Raw genomic sequence first — 24,346 nt, 5'->3', positions numbered from 1 at the left:
TTTTATTTCTTAACAGAAATTCCCAAATGAAGGACTGGCGAATGTTGTTCGAAACGTATTTGACTTCGACTCCTACAACAATGAAATGCGTGAAATTTTAATCAGCACTTTGCACAAATATGGGATACCTATTGGAGCAAAACCGACCAATGTACAGCTGGCCAAGGAGTAAGAGTAAAATAAGATCTATTTTAAGAAGACATGTCTCTCATGATCACTTTTTATAGTGCGTTATCTTGCTGCTAACTGATTTTAAAACAACCTGAAATACTTGAAGTCAATACTCCTCTGGTTCAACTTATATTCCTTCAACAATTTAAATTTACTTTATGATAGAGTATTTGCTTATTACTAATATTTAATCTTTACTTAATGTCCATGCACATATTGATAGTTTGTATGATAAACAGATATATATTAATAAAGGGAAATACTTGTTTCTTCCTCTGTGTTTTTAATTGAATTGCAACACGTTTCTGTCCTGTTACTTACCACCTAAATCAATATCAAAAAAAATAAATTGTCATCAGCATTAGTGGGATTTTGTCTTTGATACTCACAAAAGGCTCTACAAAAATACTTCTGCAGAATAGACCAGTGTATGTAATTAAGCATATAAACTAAGAATCATTTTAGTATGTGTCTGTGTATCACTATTATTCTTTAATTACATTGATAATTGACGTTACACCATATACTTTTCAGAGGTTAGAATCAAAATAGCTATTTTTAAGAATAAATTGTGAAATGAAAACAGATTTAACTCATTCTTCTTGTAGTTCATAGACAGGTTTATGTAGGTCATATTGAAAAGCAGTTAGAGAACTTACTGTGGCTTGAACTCTAATGTGATTTGTTTATGGAGAAACAAATATTTCCCTTTCATGAAGAAAGCTTTATGGATTTATGGTAAATTGAGTTTTCCATGGGACATACTACTTTTATATTTGCTAAGGAGGCACTGATTCTTAGGACATGATGTCTTGATATTAGGTGTCTGTGTATGTTTCTTCTACTGGTGCACCGCTGTTATCCTATCTAACATCCTACATATAACTATTAAATTAAACTGGCAGTGTAATGACTGTGGTGTACCTTTTCGTTCTGGTGACAGAAGAATTACATGCCTTGAGATCTGATGGTTGAACAACTACAGTGTCTGTCAAACTGACAGTACACACTTGAAACTCTTTCCATAGTTTCTTTGCTAAAAGTCACTTGGTAATTTCTGTTTCAAAGAATTATGTTTGTCATCATTTTTGAGAAATTTGCACTTTATATAATTTTTATATAATTTTTTGAAGTACTAGGTGTGGGTTTACATGGGCGGTACAGCGAGAATTCTCTAGCAATGAGAAAATCAGAGGTTTAGGAAACAAGAGGGAGACTGCTGTTATTGGAGACTGTTCAGTCTAGAAGTGAGAAGGTAGAAGAATTTGATCGTCTTGTATTAGGGATAATCACCCGATCATTTTGGATCTGTCACTGAGGTTTTATGTGACAGGTTACACCAAGGGTAACAGACCTATGAGAACCCCGCAACATACTCATCAAAAACTCTTTCAGTGATAGCCATGGGCTCATACTGTGTACACTGAAGGCCAAAATTAGGGAGAAACTACAGTAGCAGTTCACAAGCAGTTGATAAAAGCAAGTCTTTTTCTAGATTTCACAGTGCAAGACAGGGCCTAGGCTGACACCTGACTCTTGTGATCCTGAGATCTTGGTCTCAGTATCTCACTTACGTCCCCCACAGCTGGAATTTCAGATTATCCTGCTTCTCTCTACCAAAATAACATTGCTGTTGGTTGTGAGATAAAACCCTGTGGAGCTTTTGAGCCACAGGTGGATCACCCTGAATTACAGACACATCTTTCGGGAAAGATGTAGGTATGGCTGATTCTGCCTTGGGGTAAAAGGACATTGTGGTAATGTCTCCAGATCTGTTCCAGCCCAAATTGCACGATCCTGTGATGGACACATTGAGGTACTTGGATATAATATTTGGACCACTGCAGAAAAGGGACTTTCCCAAGCTGCTACATGTTTAGAACTAGAGTACAGGTTTCTTTTGTTATTTTGCAGGAATTTGGGAGTAGGATAATGGTGCTAATCTAGTCCAACTCACTTCCTTCATAAAAGGTGCAAGTTAATCTAAAACCTTCTTATCTGATTTTTCCCTCGATCCATGTCAAAACTTTCAGAGATGGAGTTCTGTAAGCTCACTAAGCAAGTCAGCCTTCTTCCTAAATATCCTTGCTATTAGAAAGTCATCTCAAGGCTAAACACATCCATTTCTCTCAGTCTTCCCATTTTTAATGCCTCTGGTGTTTTTTATTTTTCTTTTATGCTTTCTTTATTCCCATGTGCACTTGGTTCATGTCTGTCTTTAAACATTCTGTGTGAAAGTGAGCAGGTTAGTTTCTGCTGGAGCTGAGTGGAGTAGTATGAGAATATAGAATATAGAGATGTATTTCATGCAGCAGTTCATTTAAAAAATTCCAGTGTTTGCATTTCTTGCAACATTTAACTCATGTCTGTTTTTTAAACACTAACCTCTGGGTTCTTTCTGCAGAACCCTGCACTCACCCCTTATCTTTTTTGTGATCGATTTCCTTTGTACTTAGACTTTTCTTAATATATTGTATTTAACGTAAAATTAAGTAAGAAGTTTTGCAATACAAAAGCATTTCCAGGAGATCCTAGGACATGAATGACCCTTACTGCAAAATCACAGTTATTCCAGAGGAGGTTTAGATTGTATATGAGGAAGAATTTCTTCATGGAGTGGTTGGTCAAGCATTGGAATGGGCTGCCCAGGGAAGTGGTGGAGTCGTCATCCCTGGAGATATTTAAGAGATGTATGAGTGTAGCACTAGAGGACATGTTTTAGTGATGTGTCTCAGTAGGTCAGGTTGATGGTTGAACATCATGATCTTGAAACTGTTTTCCAGCCTAGATGATTGTATGACTATACTGAAGTACTGACTATTATGCAGGTACTCTGGCATATCTTAACGTTTCTATTGGATCCAACAATTTGTGAGTCCTTTTGTTTTAATACATTTTAGAGAAGTCTGTCTGTCATCTATTCATAAAAAACAAACAAACAAAAAAAACAAACAACTTAAGGAAATTACAATTATTTAAATTGTTGCTGAAACATAATTGTGTTAAGTGTAGGAACAAAACCATGAGACACATGAGCAACACACTGCAGTGCAGAGTCTCAAGAGAAGGAACTTCGATGGTTGTATTCAACTGAAATTTCAGGGGAAATTTAACAGAGAGTAACAGTGACCCTTATGGGAATTTTAGCTTAGGCTCTGGAATTAACATACTTAATCTTGGGAGGAATTTGAGGTGGTGTCTAATTACCATTTAGAAAAGAGTTTTGCAGTAGTTATTTTTTCAAGAGAGAAATTAATTTGTAAATGCTAATTCATTTATTTCCTAAATTGGTGTTTTATATTAGACCTTTTCTCTTTGACTTCATGTGCTCTCAGGAGATTTGTGAAGCAACTGTCAAGCTGAACTAATTGATATCCCTTTAGAAAAATTCTACATCTGTTCAGAGATACAGAAATAAAATGTTAACCTCCTGGTATCTTTTATTTCAGATCCCGGTTCAGTATTCAGCTCATTCTTCTGTAGCATATTTGTTGTGTGGAAGTTTCTCCTATTCTAATATTAGACAGATAGGATTCTGCGTAATTCCTGAGACTTAATGAGATGGCAAAACAGACTACAGAGTTAGACTTTAAAAGCCTATTTTTTATCAAAATGTTTTTTTTCTACTGTTTTTCAAGCAAAATGATGCTTTACTTTTTTTTTTTTCCACCTAATCCTTTGGGCCTTTTTGTTTCCTTGAAGTTGTATTTTCCAAATAGGATGGCCATTCTTCAAGACACTGACATGTGCAATATTGTCAGCTTAGCATGTTGTGATATTGTCAATATCTCCTGGTATTACCTATTGAGTGGTTGCTTTATCACTATGGTGAGTAAAGCAGATGGCTTGTCTACCATGCTTTGCCAGCACATAGTGGTTAAATGGATAACTCGTTGTAGTAATTCATTATCTTTCTTTATGTACGCTTTGTTTTCCCATTAACATCTGTTATGCCACATTTGTCTGAACTCATGTTGATCTGCCATTTTGTTGCGTGGTTCAGATTGTTGGTAGTTCCTAGGTAAAAGAGCATTCAGCTCTAATTCTGGTGGTTATCCTTAAGGAAATAGCCATTCCATTTTTTTCCCCCCCCTTTCGCTACTCACTTCCAGTTTCTTGCTAGATCTTGAATATTCATTTTCTATGAACTGAATCATTTATATGTAATGTAAATGTGTGAATTTTAATGGCTTTGCTGTTCTCTTGAGTCTGGTCCTTTCAGGTAGCATGTAGTTAAATGTTGGATCTGGCTCATATTGTATGTGTCTCTTTTCCATCCTGCGCACTTGTGTGTGTGTGTGTGTGTGTGTGTTCGCACTTGACTGTAAAGGAACAGGAAGCCTAACATGAATATTTTCTGAATATCTACTGCTTATATTCTAATCAAAAAGTATTTTCAGTAAGTACAGAGATCTGGATGGTAGAGTAAGTTCTTGGATTCAAACTGTATCTTATTTAAGTTGAACAAAAAAAAAAAGAGGGGGGATAAATGTCTGTTCGGCTAGACTGAACACAGACTTTTGTTTAAGTCCTTGAATACTACATTCTGTTCCAGCATTAAGCTAGTTTACAAGATCAAATATTAAACAGTTCTGTTACCTGTCAAAGTTCACATCTGATGCTGTACTAGTAGGGTAGCTGGCTGTAGAGAACTTCTGTTCAGTGAAACTTTGTTCTTATAATGTTCTTAGCTGTTTTCCAGTTTGTTCTCAGAAACTTAAATGGGTACATTCATAAAGACTTTTTGAATGTTTTTTTTTTAATATATTAGCCTAAAATGAATGTATTTTCTAAATTTAAAAGATGAAAAAAGAAATGTGTACTGCAGGTGTCACTGAGTTTTCCAGCATCAGAAGTTGATAGGGAATAATCTTATAACAGATTGTCTTCCCTTAGACTGCAGCGTGTGAAGATAATCAGGCTAAATAATAGTTAGAGGTAGAATTGCCACATCAAGTGTAAGTCCTGTGCCTATCATCTTTTCTGAGCAAATGTTTTTATGTAACCATTTCATCGACAGCGGTGATCTTAAGAAAAATGGTGTAAAACTATGAGCAAATAAATTTGATTATTTCAAATTTTTTCTTAACCTGCAGACACTGCCACATCCATAAGGAAAGAAGTGATTAGGAATAATTCATTAGAACCTGCTTTTAAGTCTTGGCTTCCTTACAAGATTACTGCGGCCTGTCGTGTGGTTTTTCTGTTGTATGAACCCTTTCCAGCTTTTGAGGAAAGCATGAATCGGGGTACATCACAGGTGGAGATAGCCATGGAGTTTGAGTACAGTTCTTACCCACCCACTGTACTTTTCTACACCCATTATATCTCTTTGTTTCTCAGATTTTTGCCACTCGTGGCATTTCCACAGTATCCTGTCTGCCCTTTATGTGAGCAGTGTTTGGTTCATTTAATTCAGTTGAAATACTGCAGAGTGTCAGGAGTGCCTTGTGAAGCTTTTTACTAGCACTGTCACTTCAAGTTATTTTCAAAACTTGGTTGTTGTTACCTCTAAGTCCTGGGAAAAGAAAAGTCTCCGTACTTCACTATGTATCATGTATGTTCAGTGGAGGAAAACTTTAAGAGGTGTACATGTCTCCAGTGTGGTCACTTTGTTTCAGTACTTCTGTATCCACAGCCTCTCCTGAAAATCATTCAGGAGGTACACTGCTTATAAGACCTTTAATGCCACCAGCTGCTTCTATACTCTGTCTTTCTTATATCAGGTTTCTGTGCAGTGAAATGGACTAAAAAAGAACTGTCAGGTCCTACTTTTCTTGACAAAGGAACTTTGCATTATGAATTCTTTGTTTTATTCCTAAATTCTGATCTACCTTTCCCTCCTCTTTGCTGTTTGTGATGGCTTAGTCTGCCCTAGAGAAACTAAATTATTCAGGAGCAGGGAAGAGAATAAAACCTCAAGGATCTGGGAGAAAGGAGAAATTAGTTTTCCTAAGGGAAGAGAGGAACTATTAACAAAGCAAATCTCCAGAAAGCTGAAACAGAGTGGAAATGTTTTGTTTCTTTGGGAATGCGATCTGTAATTCTGTTGCTATATAAAGCAGGGTATTCGGTTAGAGCTGGTTATTAACATATGTTTTGTTTTAAAATTTAGTAAGTACTCATGATTATTAGTGAACCCATTTATTTCTAGGATGTTGTCCATGGGAGTAATGTGTAAGGAATTAAAAACTAAATCCAAATCCTTGTGGAAGCTGATGTACCATTGAACTAACAGGAAACAATTATTGCTGATATAGGCATATCAGAGATTATCCTACTCATAGTAATCGTTACCAAAAAAAAAAAAATATATATATATATATATATACCTAGTTTCTTTTTGCACACAAGACAGTTTTGGCTCAAGACATAACCAAAGTTTTGCCAATAAATCATTCTGAAACCCAAACAGATGCTTGAAGTAAGATTCCAGTTCATGGATAAACTGATTTATCTTCCGACTGGACTGTTTGCCCTTTCTCAAACTGCATGAATGCATTCATCTAAGAATTGTCTATATGTGGAAACAGTACATCCTGAACATTTTTTTCCTAATGATCTTAAATATTGTAAAGTAAAATATATTGTATTTGCATTTCTTTCGCGTCTGGCTTTTTTTTTTTTTTCGTAATTTGGGAAGAATCAGGCAAGGTATAAAAGTGCAAACTGGAATGAGGAAGAATTCAAAATAAATCCCTCTTTAAACATCGGTATCTGTTGATATTCATAAACAGGCAATAAATACTCCACTGGTTCTTTGACTGAGAGAGGAAAATAATGACTAAGAGAATGGTTTGGTTTGGAAGGGACCTTAAAGACCATCCAGTTCCACCCCCTGCCACGGGCAGGGACACCTCCCACCAGACCAGGTTGCCCAAAGCCCCATCCAGCCTGGCCTTGAACACCTCCAGGGATGGGGCATCCACAGCTTCTCTGGGCAGCCTGTGCCCAGGGCCTCACCACCCTCTGAGTGACGAATTTCTTCCTAATATCTAATCTAAATCTACCCTCTTGTAGTTTAAAACTATCCCCTTTTGTCCCATTGTATCTGCCCAAGTGAAAAGTCACTCTGCATCTCTTTTATAAGCCTTCTTTAAGTCCTGAAAGGCCACAATGAGGTCTCCCCAGAGCCTTCTCTTCTTCAGGCTGGACATCTCTCTCAGCCTTTTTTCATAGGAGAGGTGCTCCAGCCCTCTGACCGTCTTGGTGGAATGTATTTCATACACTTTCCTCGTTATGTGCCCCAGCGGTTTATTGCTGGCAGCTGGATGGTTATCTAAGATCTGTAGCATCCAAACCACTTTCTATTTCCAAATAACAAAATGTGTCTTTGGCTATCTAACTGCCTTGGCAGATGGTCCAAATGCAGAATGGGGATGGAGACTGACTCCCTGTGAGTACTGGCTTCTCCAGGTTGCTTGAGGTTTGGTACAATATTCCAGTAAGAAATGTTAATGCATCTTTCCTGCGTGAGTTGGAAAGATTAGAGGATATTAGTGTTCATTCCCTGACATTTTCTCTTAAGTTCTCAGTGAAAAAAAATACTAAATATTGCCAAGATTCATATGTAGTCCAACTGGGGATTTTTGACTGGAGATAACTTCTTATTCTGAAAAGAGCATAAAGAAGAATAGAAACAAACCTCTGGTATCCAGAGGGGCCAGGTTGGTTTGTGGGGAGAGGGGAAAAAATATGACAGTAGAAAAACATCATGAAATGGGACAGAAGAGGCTGAGCACAGGCTTTTAACCAACAGTCTTAAGAGAACTTCCTTAAAATAGACTTCGCAGATATTTATAGAAACTGGGAGAGGGAATGTCTTCTGTTCTCGTGCCAAGTCCTGGAGCTGTACGATAATGTGCAACTGCTTGTAATGCAGAATGCAGTTTTGATAGGAGGTCTCTTTAGGAGCAACGGATCCTAAATAAAAGAAACCAAAAGGATGAGTTCATTAGCTTGAATGTATTCGTGCCAATCAACACAGTCAAACTGCTTTTAGTGGTTGCAAATCACTGGAGAGAGAACAGAGTGGGAAAAAAAAATATGTCCCTTATTTTCTGTCAAGCTACTTTGTTATATGCCATCATACTTCTTTTCCTATATGAGTTTGAAAATGAGTTTTGCTTTGGCCTGTATATTCCTTCCCTAAGTAAAAAGTACAGAAATTAAGAAATTAGACCAGTGAAACCAACTTTCAAAGAAGTCTCTGCCCTTCATGTAGGCTGTACTGGCCAGGAGGCAGTGGCAGACTCACATCTGTATTACATTGCCTATGTTCATGTGAACAGAAGCAAAATATATGGAAAAAAAATCACTGAAGTTATTGCATAGTTAACTTTCCACGCTGTTTACTGTGCTTATTCTGCTGGCTTTTTAGAAGTGTGTCAATTACAGTTGTTCCTGTAAGCGGTACTATCACATCCTGCCTGATCTGAATAAAACTAAGCGAGAGACGTCTCAGATATATTTTATTACATACCTCAAATAATTCAGACTGGGAAAGTTTTCTTTTGAGGCCATATTATGTGAAAGGTTCTTTGTTTTATTATGCTGTTTAGGTTGTGATTGTATTAGTATTCCAGAAGGCTAACATTTTTGTGATTTAAAACATAAAATAAATGAAATATTTTAGTGAGGAAGCATTTTCTGCAAGAGAATCTTTAAATATGGTTAGTTGGAAAAATGCTGTTGTTTAAATGATTCATTCCATATCAGTTGCAAGTTAATGAATATAAAAATTCGTTTGTTCCTGCATTGTTTGACAGACTGCCATTACCAGATCATAAATTTATAGGCTACTGGAAAATCGATCAGCCTGGGAATGCACGACAGAAACTGCTGTGTCCCACAGAAACTCAGAAAATAAATGTAAAGGTTTGTCTTTTTTTTAATACATAAAATACTCGTTTTATGTATTGGCATGTGAAGAACCTAAAATGACCTTTCTTGTGTACCTAGCCCTCAGAACATGGGATGTGCTTTAAAAATCAGTACATTTGGTCAGAAGTTCTTGAAAAGAGCTTTTTATAAGGACACTGAAAGTACCATGTTTGAAGGAACTCTGTAGCTGTTTAGGATGCTTGGAGGTGGCCAGCTTCAGCCCCCAGATTTCAATTTTTGGATAAGATCAGAGACTAACTGAGAAGAAAGCTGTTTTCCTGTTTTTATTTTACATGCAGCTGAATTCTTATGGGTCTTTGGCACTGCCAGGTTTGAATCTGAAATTTTGATACAATTTGATCTGCAGTCAAAGCTTTAAAGTCCTTTTCAGCTTTGAGCTCTTGGCCTAACTTCAGTAATTATTACTCCAGTGCGTCAGGGAAAAAACCTGAACCGCTAATGTGATGTGGGATTCATATAACAAAAAATTGCCATTGAACTTCTTTGAGACAAAAAAAAGATTCTGATTCTTTCCCTTGCATGGATTGTGTTTTATCAGAACATGATACTTCCTTCATGCCATTGAGCAATCATGGTTCCAAACCAATAAATAACTAAAGATGAAGGCATGATGGTCTCTATATTGTGAAGAAAATGGCTCTATGGACATTCAGAGAGCTTGCAGAGAAGTATTTCATTTACTCTATCATTTATTAATTGTTTCTGTTGTTAATAGTATTAACAGTCTTGAAGAAGACTTCTAGATTCGAGTAAAGAATGACAAGCAAAGTATTTTAGCAAGCCCTCATTGTTATCATTTGTTTTAGGGCCCTATATACCTAAACATTCAAGGATTTCCACTGGAACGACATGAATCCCGGTCCCTCAGTTTCACAGAAGAACTTGCCTTTTGGACACTGCCTTTGGATGAAGTTAACTTTGTTTGCGACGTCACTGTAACAAAAGGTACAGTAAGAAAAGCTAGGAACTTTTGTAATGATTCCCAGTATCATAAATACATGAAATATCCTGGAGATGAAGAAGAATTAGGCTATTGACATCATAAGTGCCTGTTGACAGCCAGTGACAGAATATGAAAGGATAATATGCATATGTAATGTTCTAAGGCTAGTAACACACTGGTGTTTTTTCAATAGTCTGTATTTCTGGGTATCTTTGCAAAGGATAAGTAAAATAGTTTATCTTTTTCCACTTTTTTTTTTATTATTATTTTAACAGTAGATGAAATACAAAAATAATCAGCCACTGAAATGAGAGCATAATTTCAGACATTGTGGTCTTCGTTAGGATATGCATCCTCAAACTGAGAGAAGGATATGTAATTAAAGTAGAACAGCCATAAAAATAGCAAGTCTGTCTAATTTTTATGTTCAACACTATAAAGCTTCAGAAAATGATTATTTGACTTTTTCCTTTTTCTCTTGGTCAGTTTAGTCTTAATACAAACCATAAAACTTGCATAGTGCTATGCTTAAACTGATTAAAATTCTTTCTCACTGAATCAAACCTGCCTTAGTTACTTATATTTCTTATGTCCCAAAGTGAAATTGCATTACTGGGAATATTCATAAACATTTTTAGGGTTCATTTGGATGAGGGGATTGAGTGTACCCTCAGTAAGTTTGCAGATGACACCAAGTTGGGAGGTAGTGTTGATCTGCCTGAGGGTAGGGTGGCCCTTCAGAGGGATCTGGATAGGCTGGACTGCTGGGCTGGGGCAACTGGGATGAGATTTAATAAGGCCAAGTGCTGGGTCCTGCACTTTGGCCACAATAACCCCATGCAACGCTATAGGCTTGGGGCAGAGTGGCTAGAAGACTGTGAAGAAGAAAGGGACCTGGGAGTGTTGATCGATGCTTGGCTGAACATGAGCGGGCAGTGTGCCCAGGTGGCCAAGAAGGCCAATGGCATCCTGGCCTGTATCAGGAATAGTGTAGCCAGCAGGAGCAGGGAGGTGATCATCCCCCTGTACTCTGCTCTGGTGAGGCCACACCTCGAGTACTGTGTTCAGTTTTGGGTCCCTCACTACAAGATGGACATCGAGGCCCTGGAGCATGTCCAGAGAAGGGCTACAAAACTGGTGAGGGGTCTGGAGCACAAGTCTTATGAGGAGCGGCTGAGGGAGCTGGGTTTGTTTAGTCTGAAGAAGAGGAGGCTCAGGGGAGCCTCATTGCACTCTACAACTTCCTAAAGGGATGTTGTGGTGAGGAGGGGGTTGGCCTCTTCTCTCAAATAACTAACGATAGGACTCGAGGAAATGGCCACAAGTTGCACCTGGGGAGATTTAGATTAGATATCAGGAAAAACTTTTTCTCTCAAAGAGTGGTCAGGTGCTGGAACAGCCCAGGGAGGTGGTGGAGTCACCATCCCTTGGGGTGTTCAAGAAGCATCTGGACAAGGTGCTACAAGATACGATTTAGTAGCTTAGTGGGTAGTATTGGTGATAGGAAGATGGTTGGACTAGACGATCTTGTAGGTCCCTTCCAACCTTGTGTTTCTATGATTCTCTTCTATGATTCTATGATTCATCATTAAGCATGTCTAAACTTCACTGTGTATTATAAACAGATTGATGATGATCAATACTGGAATGCTGCTTTTTCTGCCTGTAGCCTGAGTTTCAAGTACATTTGCAAACTTTTATGGCAGTGAAAGAGAAATTACATTGCTTTGGTTTGATTTTAAGAATTGTCTGAAGTCCAGCTGGAAGTGCCAGACTTTCCACAAAGTTTGCATTTGTCCTGTGTGTAAATAATTATTAAATATATTAATTGAAGGGGAGAATGGGATAGAGGAGGGAGAACCAAAATTATAAACAAACAATCTTTTAGACAGATGTTGTATATGCTGGCAGACACTGCAGTCATATCTACACAAATGTGCCTTGGACTACTTGTTTAAAGAGTTTGTAATGTTGTGGCAAGAATCTGCCTGTTAACATTTAGTTAGTATGAAGAGACCATTTATCTCTCTTTATCTCCCTGTGTGATGGTAATTGTCATGGTGGTAATTTTGCTGTACATTTTACTATATCGTCTGCTTAGTTTATAATATATATTTCCAAAATAACAATATGCAATATCAGAAACCTTTCCTTTATTTTCCTCTTTCAGAAGATGAAGCTGAAAATGTTCTTTATGTTACTACATGCAATCCTGTTGCCTTGTACTTCATGAGTGTTTCTAGTAAGAATGGATCCTTTGTGGATTTTTATGACCTCTTCCCAAGAACAGTTGGAAATGTCTGGCAACCTTTTGTGACTGTGGCACCACTCGGAAATCCACTCAAAGGTCAAGTGCTTGTACATGAAGAGCAGGTAAAAAACAAAAACAAATAAACAAACAAAAACCACACAACCAACAAACTACAGCTAAATGTTTGCTGATGAGTCAAATAGTGTCATAAAGTCAGAATCACTAAGGTAGTCTACCTCTGTAGATGGAAATAGCCTGGATAAGCCTACCCCCTTCTGAATGTTCTCTTTTTCATTATACTTGAAGCCTGAGAGTTGCCTCAGCTTTAGTTTTTATGTATAGATTTTTCTCTTGCACTTTTTTGCTGATTTAAAAAAACCCATTATGTGTTTTGCATTATTGAAATTGAGTTCTATCTGCTTATCTTATTTCTCTTACTGTTAGAGCGAGATTGGCCTTTATGAGAGAAGATTGAGTTGAGTTCAGGAGTCTCAGTCAAGCAACATGCATTTGAAAAGTACAAAGAAAGCTGGTTTATTCCATGAATTTAAGTTCTGCTCCGGTCTTGTCCCCTTTTTACTTTTTGAGCAGTATATGAAAGAGACATTTTCTGAGTCACAATGTAAAATATTGCTTATATTTGCTTCACGCCACTATTTTTGGTTTGTTTTCTGAATCCTGGTATTTCTTATTCTGTAACATGTGAAGTACTGAGACTAGAAAGAAGGCTATGTAAGCCTTGACATTTAGTGTATCAGCAATGCAAATTTAGAACCACTGACGACTTCAGGGTTGGTTTGACTTGAATCCTTTTTTCAGAATCAAGTAATGCATACTTTCCACATACTTTTGCCTTTCCATTACTATCAGTGACTGATTGGAATATTTCCAATTTAAAATTTCTTTGCCAAAGGGTGAGAAGAGACAACAGTTGATAAAATGCTGCTGGTTATTATTATTCATTTTTAATTAATATTTATCGTTCTCTATGTTACCTACCAGTCACAGTAGTTTGACATGAGCATTTAATGTGGTCATTATTGTTGGTTGGTTCTTCATTTTCATTTTGTTCTGAATTTCTTCTGCCCATTTTTTCAGTAGGTGAGAGGTGCCAACTTAGCAGAGCTTTTCCTGCACTCCGTTGAGATTTAAGTAGCTTTCAGTCATTCCGTAACTAGTGTCTCTGTGGTACTGTTGTTCCAGAAATATTTGTGAAGTGTTGATGGCACTTTCTGGCCCCAAACATGACAGTTAAGCTCAATACCTTGTAAGAAACACAATTCTGCCTTTGGTAGAGTTGTGTATGCCTTCTTTAGTTTTGTCTTGGACGCTTTCCAGTGCCAACTGGAAAAATGTGATTCTGAAGATACCTGCTTATCGCAGTTGCCTGCGTGGTTGTCTTGAGCAGCTATAGAAGTATGATTTGGGTTATTTTGAGATGCACATGACAAATTTGTTCAGTTCTAAACAATCCTTGGCCTTTTTTGGCAAAGTCAATGCAGGAAACTGTAAAACAGATGGCAGTCTATCTTGTGTCTAAGAATGTTTAGAATGTCTCACACTTTTTAATATAAAGCCCAGCAAGCAATATTCTTTGCTTTCTAAGTCTTTGAAATTCCTACCATGAAAGTAATTGTCCTGCTAGTTTCATTTTTAACCAAATCACGGGAGGATTCAGTTTCAGCACTGAGGTTTTTATTAGAGGTTTGTCCGTGAAGCTTTAGACAGTTAATTAACTCTGACTGGTTTTGCCTGCTCTCATGGCATATATTTTTCAATGACAGTATGACTTACTCTGAAATAAAGATTGTTCTATGCTAGCTCAGTGCCCCTTTCCAGTTGACTTACATTGAGCTGTAACCTCCTGTTTTTTTCACGAAAGTTTGAATATTGTCAGTTTCTTAGCAAGTGCTAAATTGAACAAATCCTGTCTGAAAATAAGTATACTTATACTGCTGGAAAGTAATACAGAATTACAATATTTTGAATGCTTTGCATTATCTTAGGACTCCTTACACAGTGTTAGTATTAACATAGAGTTTATTGGGCGTGAAAGTGTGTTTCATTAAACTACACGCTTGATTGCAAATTGTATTGCATTGTATACTTAGGACACCATTCAAGAGTTATTTTAGATATACCAAGTAACTTAAGTAACCATCTTGTACAGAAAAAAAATGATGCAAAATGCTTCTCTTGTGTATTTCATATTTATATCCATGGACACCATTAGTAATTAATTTGCAATTGCTTTTTAAATGAGGCATAGATCAGCCAAACACACCTGTTGTAGTCTTCACAGCCACTGCCATCCTTCCTAATGTTAGGGCTTGTGATGCAATCGCTGTGTTTCTAATTCCTACTTAATTGAAAGATTGATTCTTAAGTAGTTTAATTCTTCCACTTGGAGCCTAGGTTTTATACCCAGCTCTTCCTGCAATGGAACCATGGAGAAGCTGTGTGCTTTCATGGTGCACCTGTGAAATGAGGTGGATATTGCTGTATATGAAATTAAATGAGATGGTTTATGATATTACGAGTAAGTGTACAGTCTAAGTAAAGCGTATAGTCTAAACTAATCATCCAAGTACCTTCTGTATCTGTTGAGTGGATAAAGTTGATGCAAAAGAAAATTCATCCCGGCTAAGCTGTAGCACAGTTAATTCCTTTTGGAGGTGCCTTTCTCTTTCCATTGGCTACAGAAGGAGCCTGGACAGATAGAATAGTCGAGATGCCTGCCTTTGGGTGAAGTAAGATCACTAGCAACCTTAACCTTAGAATTTGTAGCATTCACATATTAATACAAGTAGATCAGTGGGACATCGATATTTTGGACAAGGCTCCAAGGATTAGCTACTTGTGCTAAGGGTACATCAAACAGGTCTGCAAGAAAAACAAGTAACATAAATGGTGTGTGATGCTTTAGAGATTTGTCTGTATGTACTTGCAAAAAGACCAAGAAATATTAAGTATATTTGTAGAAATCAGAAGTTGCATTTATAAAAATTAAAAGAAGTCCACTTGACAGATGATATTTCATAAATCCACTAATTAAGCAATATCAAAAGCTATGAAGTTTTTCCAATTTCTTTGCTTTAATAAAAATCTTTGGAGATAAATGTTTATGACTACATAATAGAAAAGAATAATTTAAAATGGATGATAACTGCTGGAAAAGATGAGATGATGATATTGCAGTTCTTCAAATAAGCTTGTGATTTATTTCTCAGATTACATCCATCTGGATGCAGTAGGGCCCTCCAGTAAAATAAAATGAAAATCACCATTCCTTCCTGTCCTTTTAAATAAAATTTTACTAAAACTTAACTTCTTGGGGCTTTAATTTAATTGTACAAATCAGAGATTTATTTGCTTTTAAGCCATCTCTTCATCTTCTAGGAAAAAAGGCTGGATGATACTGTTCCACCCAGTGGCCATTCGTCTCAGTGAGCACAGCCTATTTTGACTCCTTTTTATGTTTGTTTAAACTGAGCTGATAGATTTTAGAAAGACTCTTCTGAAATCTCAGGTCATTTCTTTGTAAGGTGGAAATTGCAATGTAAAGGAGAAATATTAATCTTTTCAAAGTAGTGACACCTGTGCCCTATTCTCTCCATAAGTACTCCAGGGCATACCTCTATTTCCTATAAAGCAACATGCCTGCCCTTTTCCCTTTTTTCTCTATTTTTTTTCCTTTTTTTCTCCTTTTTTCCCCCTTTTTCCCTTTTTATTCATTGTCTTTCCTTTTTTATTTTTCCTTTTTTTTTTCCTTTTACTTTCTGTATGAAGTTTTTCTGTATGAAAAACTTCTTTTCTTTTCTGTATGAAGTTCAACAAGGCCAAGTGCCGGGTCCTGCACCTGGGGCGCAACAACCACAAGCAGAGCTACAGGCTGGGAGATGAGTGGTTGCAAAGCTGCCTGGAATAGAAGGACTTGGGAGTACTGGTTGATAGTTGGCTGAATATGAGCCAGCAGTGTGCTCAGGTGGCCAAGAAGGCCAACAGCATCCTGGCTTGTATAAGAAGCAGCGTGGCCAGCAGGTCTAGGGAGGTGATTGTCCCTCTGTACTCGGCTCTGGTGAGGCCGCACCTCGAGTACTGTGTTCAGTTTTGGGCCCCTCGCTACAGGAAGGACATGGAGGTGCTCGAGAGAGTCCAGAGAAGGGCGACAAAGCTGGTGAGGGGTCTGGAGAACAAGTCTTACGAGGAGCGGCTGAGGGAGCTGGGCTTGTTCAGCCTGGAGAAGAGGAGGCTCAGGGGAGACCTTATCTACAGGTACCTTAAAGGAGGCTGTAGAGAGGTGGGGGTTGGTCTATTCTCCCACGTGCCTGGTGACAGGACGAGGGGGAATGGGCTAAAGTTGCGCCAAGGGAGGTTTAGGTTGGATATTAGGAAAAACTTCTTTACCGAAAGGGTTGTTAGGCATTGGAACGGGCTGCCCAGGGAAGTGGTTGAGTCACCATCCCTGGAGGTCCTTAAGAGACGTTTAGATGTAGAGCTTAGTGATGTGGTTTAGTGGAGGACTTGTTAGAGTTAGGTCAGGGGTTGGACTGGGTGATCTTGGAGGTCTCTTCCAACCTAGACGATTCTGTGATTCTTTCTACACCTTTTGCTTTTACCACTCAGAAAGATAGCTAGTACAGCATGGAAAGAATTTTGATAAGCTTTGGATGTGATTTTAAATGGAGTATGTATAAGATGAATAAGAAGAAAATTCATACTGAGAATTGATTTGTCTGTAAATTAACTGCACACTTCCGTTTTTTCTTACAAGTACTTTGCACTGTTGAAAGGCTACAGCTAGACCGACAGCAGCCAACAGTCTGCCTCAGTGAGCACAATGAACTTTGCCCAGGCAGTGTCCTGCCAGCATCCTTTAACTCTGCTTTTATCTTTCTCTGTCGGGAAGTGGGATAGGAAGGGAGGGAAGTGCTTTTCCCTGTCCCACATGCTGCTGGAGCTCTTTGTCGAAACTCTCAGATGGCATGCGGTGAGAGAGGGAGTATGTGATATAGGAGCTGACAGGGGGATCCACCTCACTCATTGCATGTAAACATCCTTTAAAAGAAGATTGTTTTTAACTGCTTGTGATCTAGACTGAAATACAAATGGGAACCTGCATATGGGAGGATTTGCAACCTACTAGCACTAATGTCTGAAACCTCTTATCCCCATGGTAGTCTGATACATGCACTCAGGAAGAGGATGTATTCCTTCAAAACTAGCAGACAGTAATTCTCATCTTTTTGTATCTTAAAAAAGGTGAAGATTTTGGTTTTTTGTAAGCACAAAGATTATATCTCTATTTGCTGTGCTCCATATTGCGAAATCTCTAGGGCAATCAAGTCTCCCAAATTATCTGAAAGACACCATTCACATTAATTAGAAGGCCAGTAATCTACCTGCATGCATTTCTCTACCTCTGAAGGCTTGGTGATTTGAGCACCAAGCTATAAGTTCTTGCACAGACTTTTATCACTTAGACCTAATGAACAATGTGATAGGTCTGCATCTGTGCCTACGCTGCCCTGTGTCCATGCTTAATATATAAAGCATCAGGATTGTTACGGGTGTGCTACTCAAGAGGTTGTGGAGTGGCCCTGATAAAAAAGATGCTTGTGGGACACGAGGCAAGGTGAGTGCATACTGTCCAGAGCTAAAAATCAGCCTCAGCTGAAGCTGACAGCAAAGGAGAGTGTTAGCAAGCTTGCTTGTTCAAGACATGAGCATCGAGGGCAGAAGAGAATGAAACTTAGAGTTATCATGGGGAGAAGAATACCAAAGGGTAAAACTGAGTTGTTTATACTGTCCTACTCTGAAATTGAAATTTATTCTTTTCCTTAACACCGCTCTGTCTGTAAGACAGTAAGGACCAACTTCCCATACCAGCAAAGTGAAATCACAGCCCTGCTTGGTTTAAGGACTTTTAAGAGGAAAAATGCTTGCTAGAATAAAACCAGCAGTAAGGAAAGGGAAACTTTGCAGTAACTAAAAATAAAGGCACGGCACTTCATGAGATTGGTTATTGCATCTGTCCAAAGTTTGGAATTCCAGACATCAGGGTCGGGAGGTCGCCCAAAGGTTACTTTTCTCCCAGTCAAGAACAAACACAGCGGAATTGCACACCACCGTCTTTTCCCAGCCCACTTGAAGAGTTGCCAGAGCTGCTTTTGGATGTGTTCGCAAGTGACGCAAAATTCTATTCTTACACACAGACAGAATATACATCAGTCACTTAGCACAGAAGGAAACGATTAACATCAAAAGGGGTGGAGTGGAGAGGCTTTTTATGTTACCAGCTACTCTCATAAATTCAACGCTAAGTGGAAGAATGTACTTGATTCATACGTGTCCTTTATCTCATGGAGAAGGCTAATACATCTCTTTGGTTCAGCAGTGCTGTTGCAGAATTATATAAATAAAACCAACGTTTTGGCAGAAAACCAACATCCAAAGCAAATGCTTTTTTTTTTTTCCGCGAACCGCATTTCTATAATTTTGGTTTGTAATGCATAAGCAAACTTCTTTTTTTAGGAGTATTAAACTCCAGCTGAAATTCCCAAATGCTCCAAATAACATGGTAATATTTTAAATGCTTTACCATATTTAGCTTCAAATGACTGTCATTATTGAATAAAGTTAATTCTCTCAAATAATCCTAGTGAAAATATGAAGCCTACCTCAAAAGAACAAAATCACTGTGACTCAGATTGTTTGTATTTGTTTTATTTAGGACAATTTTGTGGGAATTTATGTTTTGCTCCCTTAACGTCTTTCGTGCGTTATTGCAGATGTTGTACGTAGACAGTTTACTTTTAGTAAGCCCTAACAGAACCTAGTGTTTCCTTGAATGGCAAACAGAAAGCTCAACCCAAGACTTAATTAACTTGTTCTTATGTACCTTTTAAAGTTCATTTGATGCAGTTAAGGTTGCCCCCGAATGATTGTTCTCTTGAATTCTTAAACCCCTTAGGAGCAGCTATAGGTTCATATGTACTTCATAAAAAGACACATTTAAAATGACCCTGCAAAACAAGCAAGTTCACCAAGTTGTGTATTTTCTGTGTCAGGTGCATTCATCCATGTCATCCACTCCAGACTTGGCTGTTGCTCCTCAAGCATAGCGGATCAGGGTGTTAGCTCCATGCGACACATGGGTCACAGAACTGGAGACAAGCTGCAGCACTGTGCAGCAGCCAGGGAAAGCATCACTGACATGCTGTGGTCCTCTCCCTGTGCTTGAACCAGGGCTGGCAAGGGGAATATTGTCCCTCTCCCCATCACCTGGCATCACGTGTGAACCCTGGGACAGTGAGTAACAATCTGAGAAATCTGAAGAGGTTTAAAATTTAGAATGCTGTCTTTTCATGTTTTATGTGGAGGACACTTGCACCACTCTGTTCAGTATCCTGTCCTTGATACTGATCCTCTAGAGTCATCCTGCTGTCCTGCAGTAGCATCCTACCTCTGATACTGTAAGCTCCTTGAGCGTGCAGGTCACAGAAGGATTTTTGCACACTGGGATTTTTAATAGGCTCCAAGGTATCTGAAGTATGAACCTTGGCAAGAAATACTGAGTCAGTTCTCTTCTCACCAGTTTTTCGCCTTCGATGTAATTCAAGCAATGGATACTTTAGAGTAATGCTAAGGAAACATAAAAACTGAAACTAAATATTTTAGTGGCTTGACAAAGCAGAACTAGTATGTCTTTCATATGTAGCTGACTACAGCTTAAACACATAAGCCATACTGTTATAGTTTCTAGAGTTTATGCAGAAGCTGTATAGAGAAAACACTATGGAAAAACTGAAATATCATTCCGTCTTTTTTTATATGTACATAACCTGAACAATTACATTTCTCCATGTGCTTTGAAATGAACCAAGATCCAGCCTACGTTTACCAACAAAGTCTGGATCATCTTTTCAAAATGACCTAAGTCACTAGAGTGCTTCAAACAGATTTATCGTAGTCTCTTAAATGGGCTTGAGATGTACGCAGATCTGCTTCTCGTTTACAGAGCAATGTTGTGTTGTTGCTGGATACAAACAACGGTGCCCTTCGCCGACTTTTGCTCTTGCCAGATGATCAGGAGTCTCCTAAGAGAACGTCTTGGTGGAGCAGCAAGGAAGAGACGGTGAGGAGTAACACCTGCCTCTATGATACCGTTTTTGTTGGAAATCAAAACTCAATATTGGAAAAACTGCCCCAGGATTGTTTTTCTTTTACTGTTTGTGGGGGCACAAGCACTTAATGGTTTACACTTCTGTAAGTTTAAATGCCTTCCATGGAAAACAGCATTGTTATGGAATAGTGACATCAAAGATATAAATAAGTCATATTGTCTGTGGATATGTATCTTTAAAATCTCCCTCTTTGGAACTAGAGCTGGGAATAACAGAACATTTTGTTACAAGGGATTATGTCCAAAATAATGAACTAAATTATGATGCAATTATAGAACTTGGGACAAGACGGGCTAGATAGCGTTTTGAAAGGTAATTAATGGAGTGAGTTATTCCAAGTGAAGAAGAAATGGAGTACACTTCAAGAGGAGTCAGGGAAATTCACTGGGACTAATCTAACAAACCCTAATTGCTGTGTGACGTGTTTTTGTACAGAGCAGCTACAAGATGTGCCGAGAGTTTTCACACAAAAACTGGCTGGTGTTCTACAAAGAAGAAGGGTGAGATTTAAATTATATGCTTGTGTTATATTGATTTATAATGGATCACTTCATATACATACCTATCTAATTATTCTTTTCTTGGCTTCTAATTTTACAGAAACCGTCTTATCGTACTGGATGTATTAGAGGGCCAAACTCACACCATCTCACTTCCAATCAATCTGAAATCTGTCTTCCTCGTGGCTGAAGACCGGTGGCTCTTGGTGGAAAATGGAACAAATCAGTTAGTTAAACCTGATTTTCTTGATGCATTATGTCTTGTTCATGTCTGGTTTATGTTCAGGAGTTTTACTCCCGGTCTCAGAGTTGTTTCTTCAATTTGTAAGGACAACTAGACTTAAACAGTTGGTGTTTTACTTGGTAAAAGTGCAGATAGGCTTGTAGAGCAGGAAATCTACAGGACATGCCTACATGCACACCTCTGAAAATCTAGACTAGATTTAACTGGATGCATGTTTTACTGAGGTGGCGTTGATCTTTAGCAATTAGAATGTTGGTGGATTTGGCTTTGGAAATACAGCCACATAGTCCAGAGTTAGTGCCTACTTTCTTTACTTCCTAGTCACATGAAAGAAATATTACTCTTCTTTCTTACTTTTGTATAAATGCACAGCAGATAAAAGTATGTAAATAGTTACCAGAAGACAAATCTGCCTCTGGTTGGCTTACCCTCTCCTGTCTCACATGTGTTTGGTAAAACATAGTTTTAGAAAAAGGTGTTGATAACCTTGTTTATATAAATGTAAAATCTTTCTGCTGTTTCAGAAAATAAAAGTCCTTGTTTAGAGTTACAAGTTTAATCCGGAATTACTATAAATGTGTATCCTTTACAGGAAATTTCTTTTAACCAAACGTGCTCATATGGAGGCTGAAGACAGTGAGGTTTGCCAGCTGTATGCATTGAATGAAGAGCCAGCTGACATGGGATTTGGCTTAACAACGGGTATTGAATGCAAGCTTGGCTTGTTCTCTTTTTTTTTTTTTTTTTTAATCATTTCTGTGTTTGCAGCTGCACAAATAAGGCTCTTTGCTTTAAAGGTCTGGGTAACCTTCTCTCAGATTCTCTTTTTGTCCTCCCCTTATCATGTTTGGTTAATAATAACTTTTCAAAAAGCATGGTAAATTCCATGCTTAAACTTCAGGTTGTTTGAGTAAAGCATTTAAGACCTTCAGTCATGGACTTTTAGGAAATGTACAAGCATACAGAATGGAAAATGAAAAAAAATGACTAGGCAGTTATTAGCACATAGAGGGAACCAAATATCGTGACGAGCCCAATCTGTATACCGTTGTAGGTCTATTACACACGCTCAGATGAGCTAGAAGACATTTTCTAACACTTTCAAAAATACAAAGACCTCCTGTTAAAACCTAACAGAAGTCACTGATCATAAAGATCTGCAGGAAGTGTGCACCATCACACCTATGTTAAAAGATAGGGGGAATTTGTTCAGTAGAATTCCCAGATGCTGCTAGGAAATGAAGCATGTCGTATGGTACAGAAGAAGGCAAAAATCTCCAGTGGGCATCATTCTGCCCGGTAAGATCTGCTTGTCTGCAGATCTGGTGATACTTTCAACCCTGAGCACCTGATCAAGGTGCACAAAATCCTTAGTCTGCCTGGTTTAATAACAGTAGAAGTATATGTGCATAGGCTTTGACCAGTCTTCAGTGTGTCTGAGAGAGACAGAGGGAAAAAAAAATAAAGAAATCACTGTATTTTTGTGTTAAAGAGGGAGAAATTTCTTCCTGATCCTTGAGGCTAGCTTAAGTCTGAAGAAGGAGATTAACATGGTATAAACATGATACAAGCAAATATTATTGGCAAACAACGAATAAGGCTTATTTTTTACATAAACAGCAACAAATTGGATACCAAGTACTCTTATCACAGCTTAAATATCTAGGATCCTTTTTGTCTTTTGTATAGTTTACTCTATCAAATTATCAAGCTCCATCAGAGCACACTAGTTTCCTTCCTCTTACTGCCTAATTTAGAAACCATTATAGAGTATCATTCCTTAGATGGGTAGAAGCCTTACTACAATTTCCAGTCTCAAAGTATTTGTGGACAGTGTATTGCTGCATGCTTTTTGTGCCTTATTTATCCTTTGTTATGTTATTTTTCTGATGTGAAAGGCTATCATATCGCCTCTCCATTTTTTTTCCTAATCATTCAGCAAACCCAGAATGTATTATCTTCAGCCTGTTGTCATTCTTAGAGGCAGAACCTGTGGCAGGAGAGCTAAGAAAAGGTAGACTGGTGTGGGTTTTCCACTGACCCACATTCATTCATCCTTTGAGGGAGGAAAGATTTTCTCCTGCTGCCAGGTAAAAGAGATGCCGCAGAACTACAGATCAGGAGTTCTGACTGTGTTTATAGTATAAGGCAAGGTAAAGGTCTGTTATAGATGCACAGAATAAAATTTAGTTTTTCTTAGCTTAAAGAAAAAGAAAACTAGACCATTATTTACCAGAAAAGTGTTACTAATAACATTATTTAAAGTGAAAAGACAGAAAGACAGCCACCAAGAAATGTCACATTGACAAATACCTGTACAAACCTACATTTTGCCTTTTTGTGCACATGCATTAAAACAATCTTTAATGAGATCACATACTGTTATATGCCATAGACTTTGTGTCTCATTTGTGCAGTAGAGGACAAAATTAAGTGGTATAAGCAAATACAAAGCTAATTATTTCCTGATTTTAAGTGTTTAACTTCACGAAAATTACATTATTTCCTGACTTTTTTTTCCGTTTTTATAGTATAGTATAATCAAATCTTCTGCTTGTTAGTAAGTTTATCCTCAAAGTAGTAGCAATGATTAGTGCTCAGCACTCATGTAGTTAATATTGTTTTCTATTGCACATCTGGATTAAATGACTTTCATTTTGTTTAATTTCCCTGTTTAGCATCAGAACTGAGTGTGCCGCATGCAGTTTCAAGTGACCAGCTATCTTCAGAAAACCTCAGTGCAGCTGTTGGACAAAAGATCAGCTCCCCCAACAGGATTTTCTCAGATGAACATAATTACGCTACTATTGTTATTGGTTTCCCAGACCTCTTGGTAAATACTCAGCATTATTATACAATGAAGTAATATGATCTCATTTATTCTGTAACCAGTTAAATACCTGTTTACCGAATGATATGGAAGAAGGGAATGACAGTAAGTGATACATTCATGTAATGTACATCATTTGGTAGGACAGTCTAATCTAAAAGGATTTTATTGGAGTTTGAAATAATAAGAAACTGGGCAAGATAATGTGTAGCACAGACAAAATTCACTGTAGGTAAGTTGCAGATAGTGTTGCTAGAGGAATATTTTATAAATTGTGTTTTGATTTTTTTTTAATGTAACCACTGAGAAGAATGATA

The 24,346-nt window shown here is 37.9% G+C and overlaps 1 protein-coding gene across 2 annotated transcripts in view; it reads left to right on the top strand.

Moving 5' to 3' along the window:
* VWA8 (von Willebrand factor A domain containing 8) overlaps positions 1-24,346 on the top strand; it is a 188,723-nt gene that overhangs the window by 109,849 nt on the left and 54,528 nt on the right. For both annotated transcript variants that reach the window (XM_035553444.2, XM_035553445.2), the window contains exons 26-34: positions 17-168; positions 8,940-9,048; positions 9,882-10,020; positions 12,189-12,391; positions 20,290-20,406; positions 20,891-20,955; positions 21,056-21,181; positions 21,792-21,901; positions 23,878-24,032. In XM_035553444.2, coding sequence (XP_035409337.1) covers positions 17-168; positions 8,940-9,048; positions 9,882-10,020; positions 12,189-12,391; positions 20,290-20,406; positions 20,891-20,955; positions 21,056-21,181; positions 21,792-21,901; positions 23,878-24,032 — 1,176 coding nt within the window. The remainder of the gene's footprint in view (positions 1-16; positions 169-8,939; positions 9,049-9,881; positions 10,021-12,188; positions 12,392-20,289; positions 20,407-20,890; positions 20,956-21,055; positions 21,182-21,791; positions 21,902-23,877; positions 24,033-24,346) is intronic.

Source organism: Cygnus atratus, chromosome 1, assembly GCF_013377495.2.
Source record: "Cygnus atratus isolate AKBS03 ecotype Queensland, Australia chromosome 1, CAtr_DNAZoo_HiC_assembly, whole genome shotgun sequence".
NCBI lineage: Eukaryota > Metazoa > Chordata > Aves > Anseriformes > Anatidae > Cygnus > Cygnus atratus.
The sequence above is the reverse complement of the archived record's forward strand: the minus strand, read 5'-3'. Positions and strand labels throughout refer to the sequence as shown.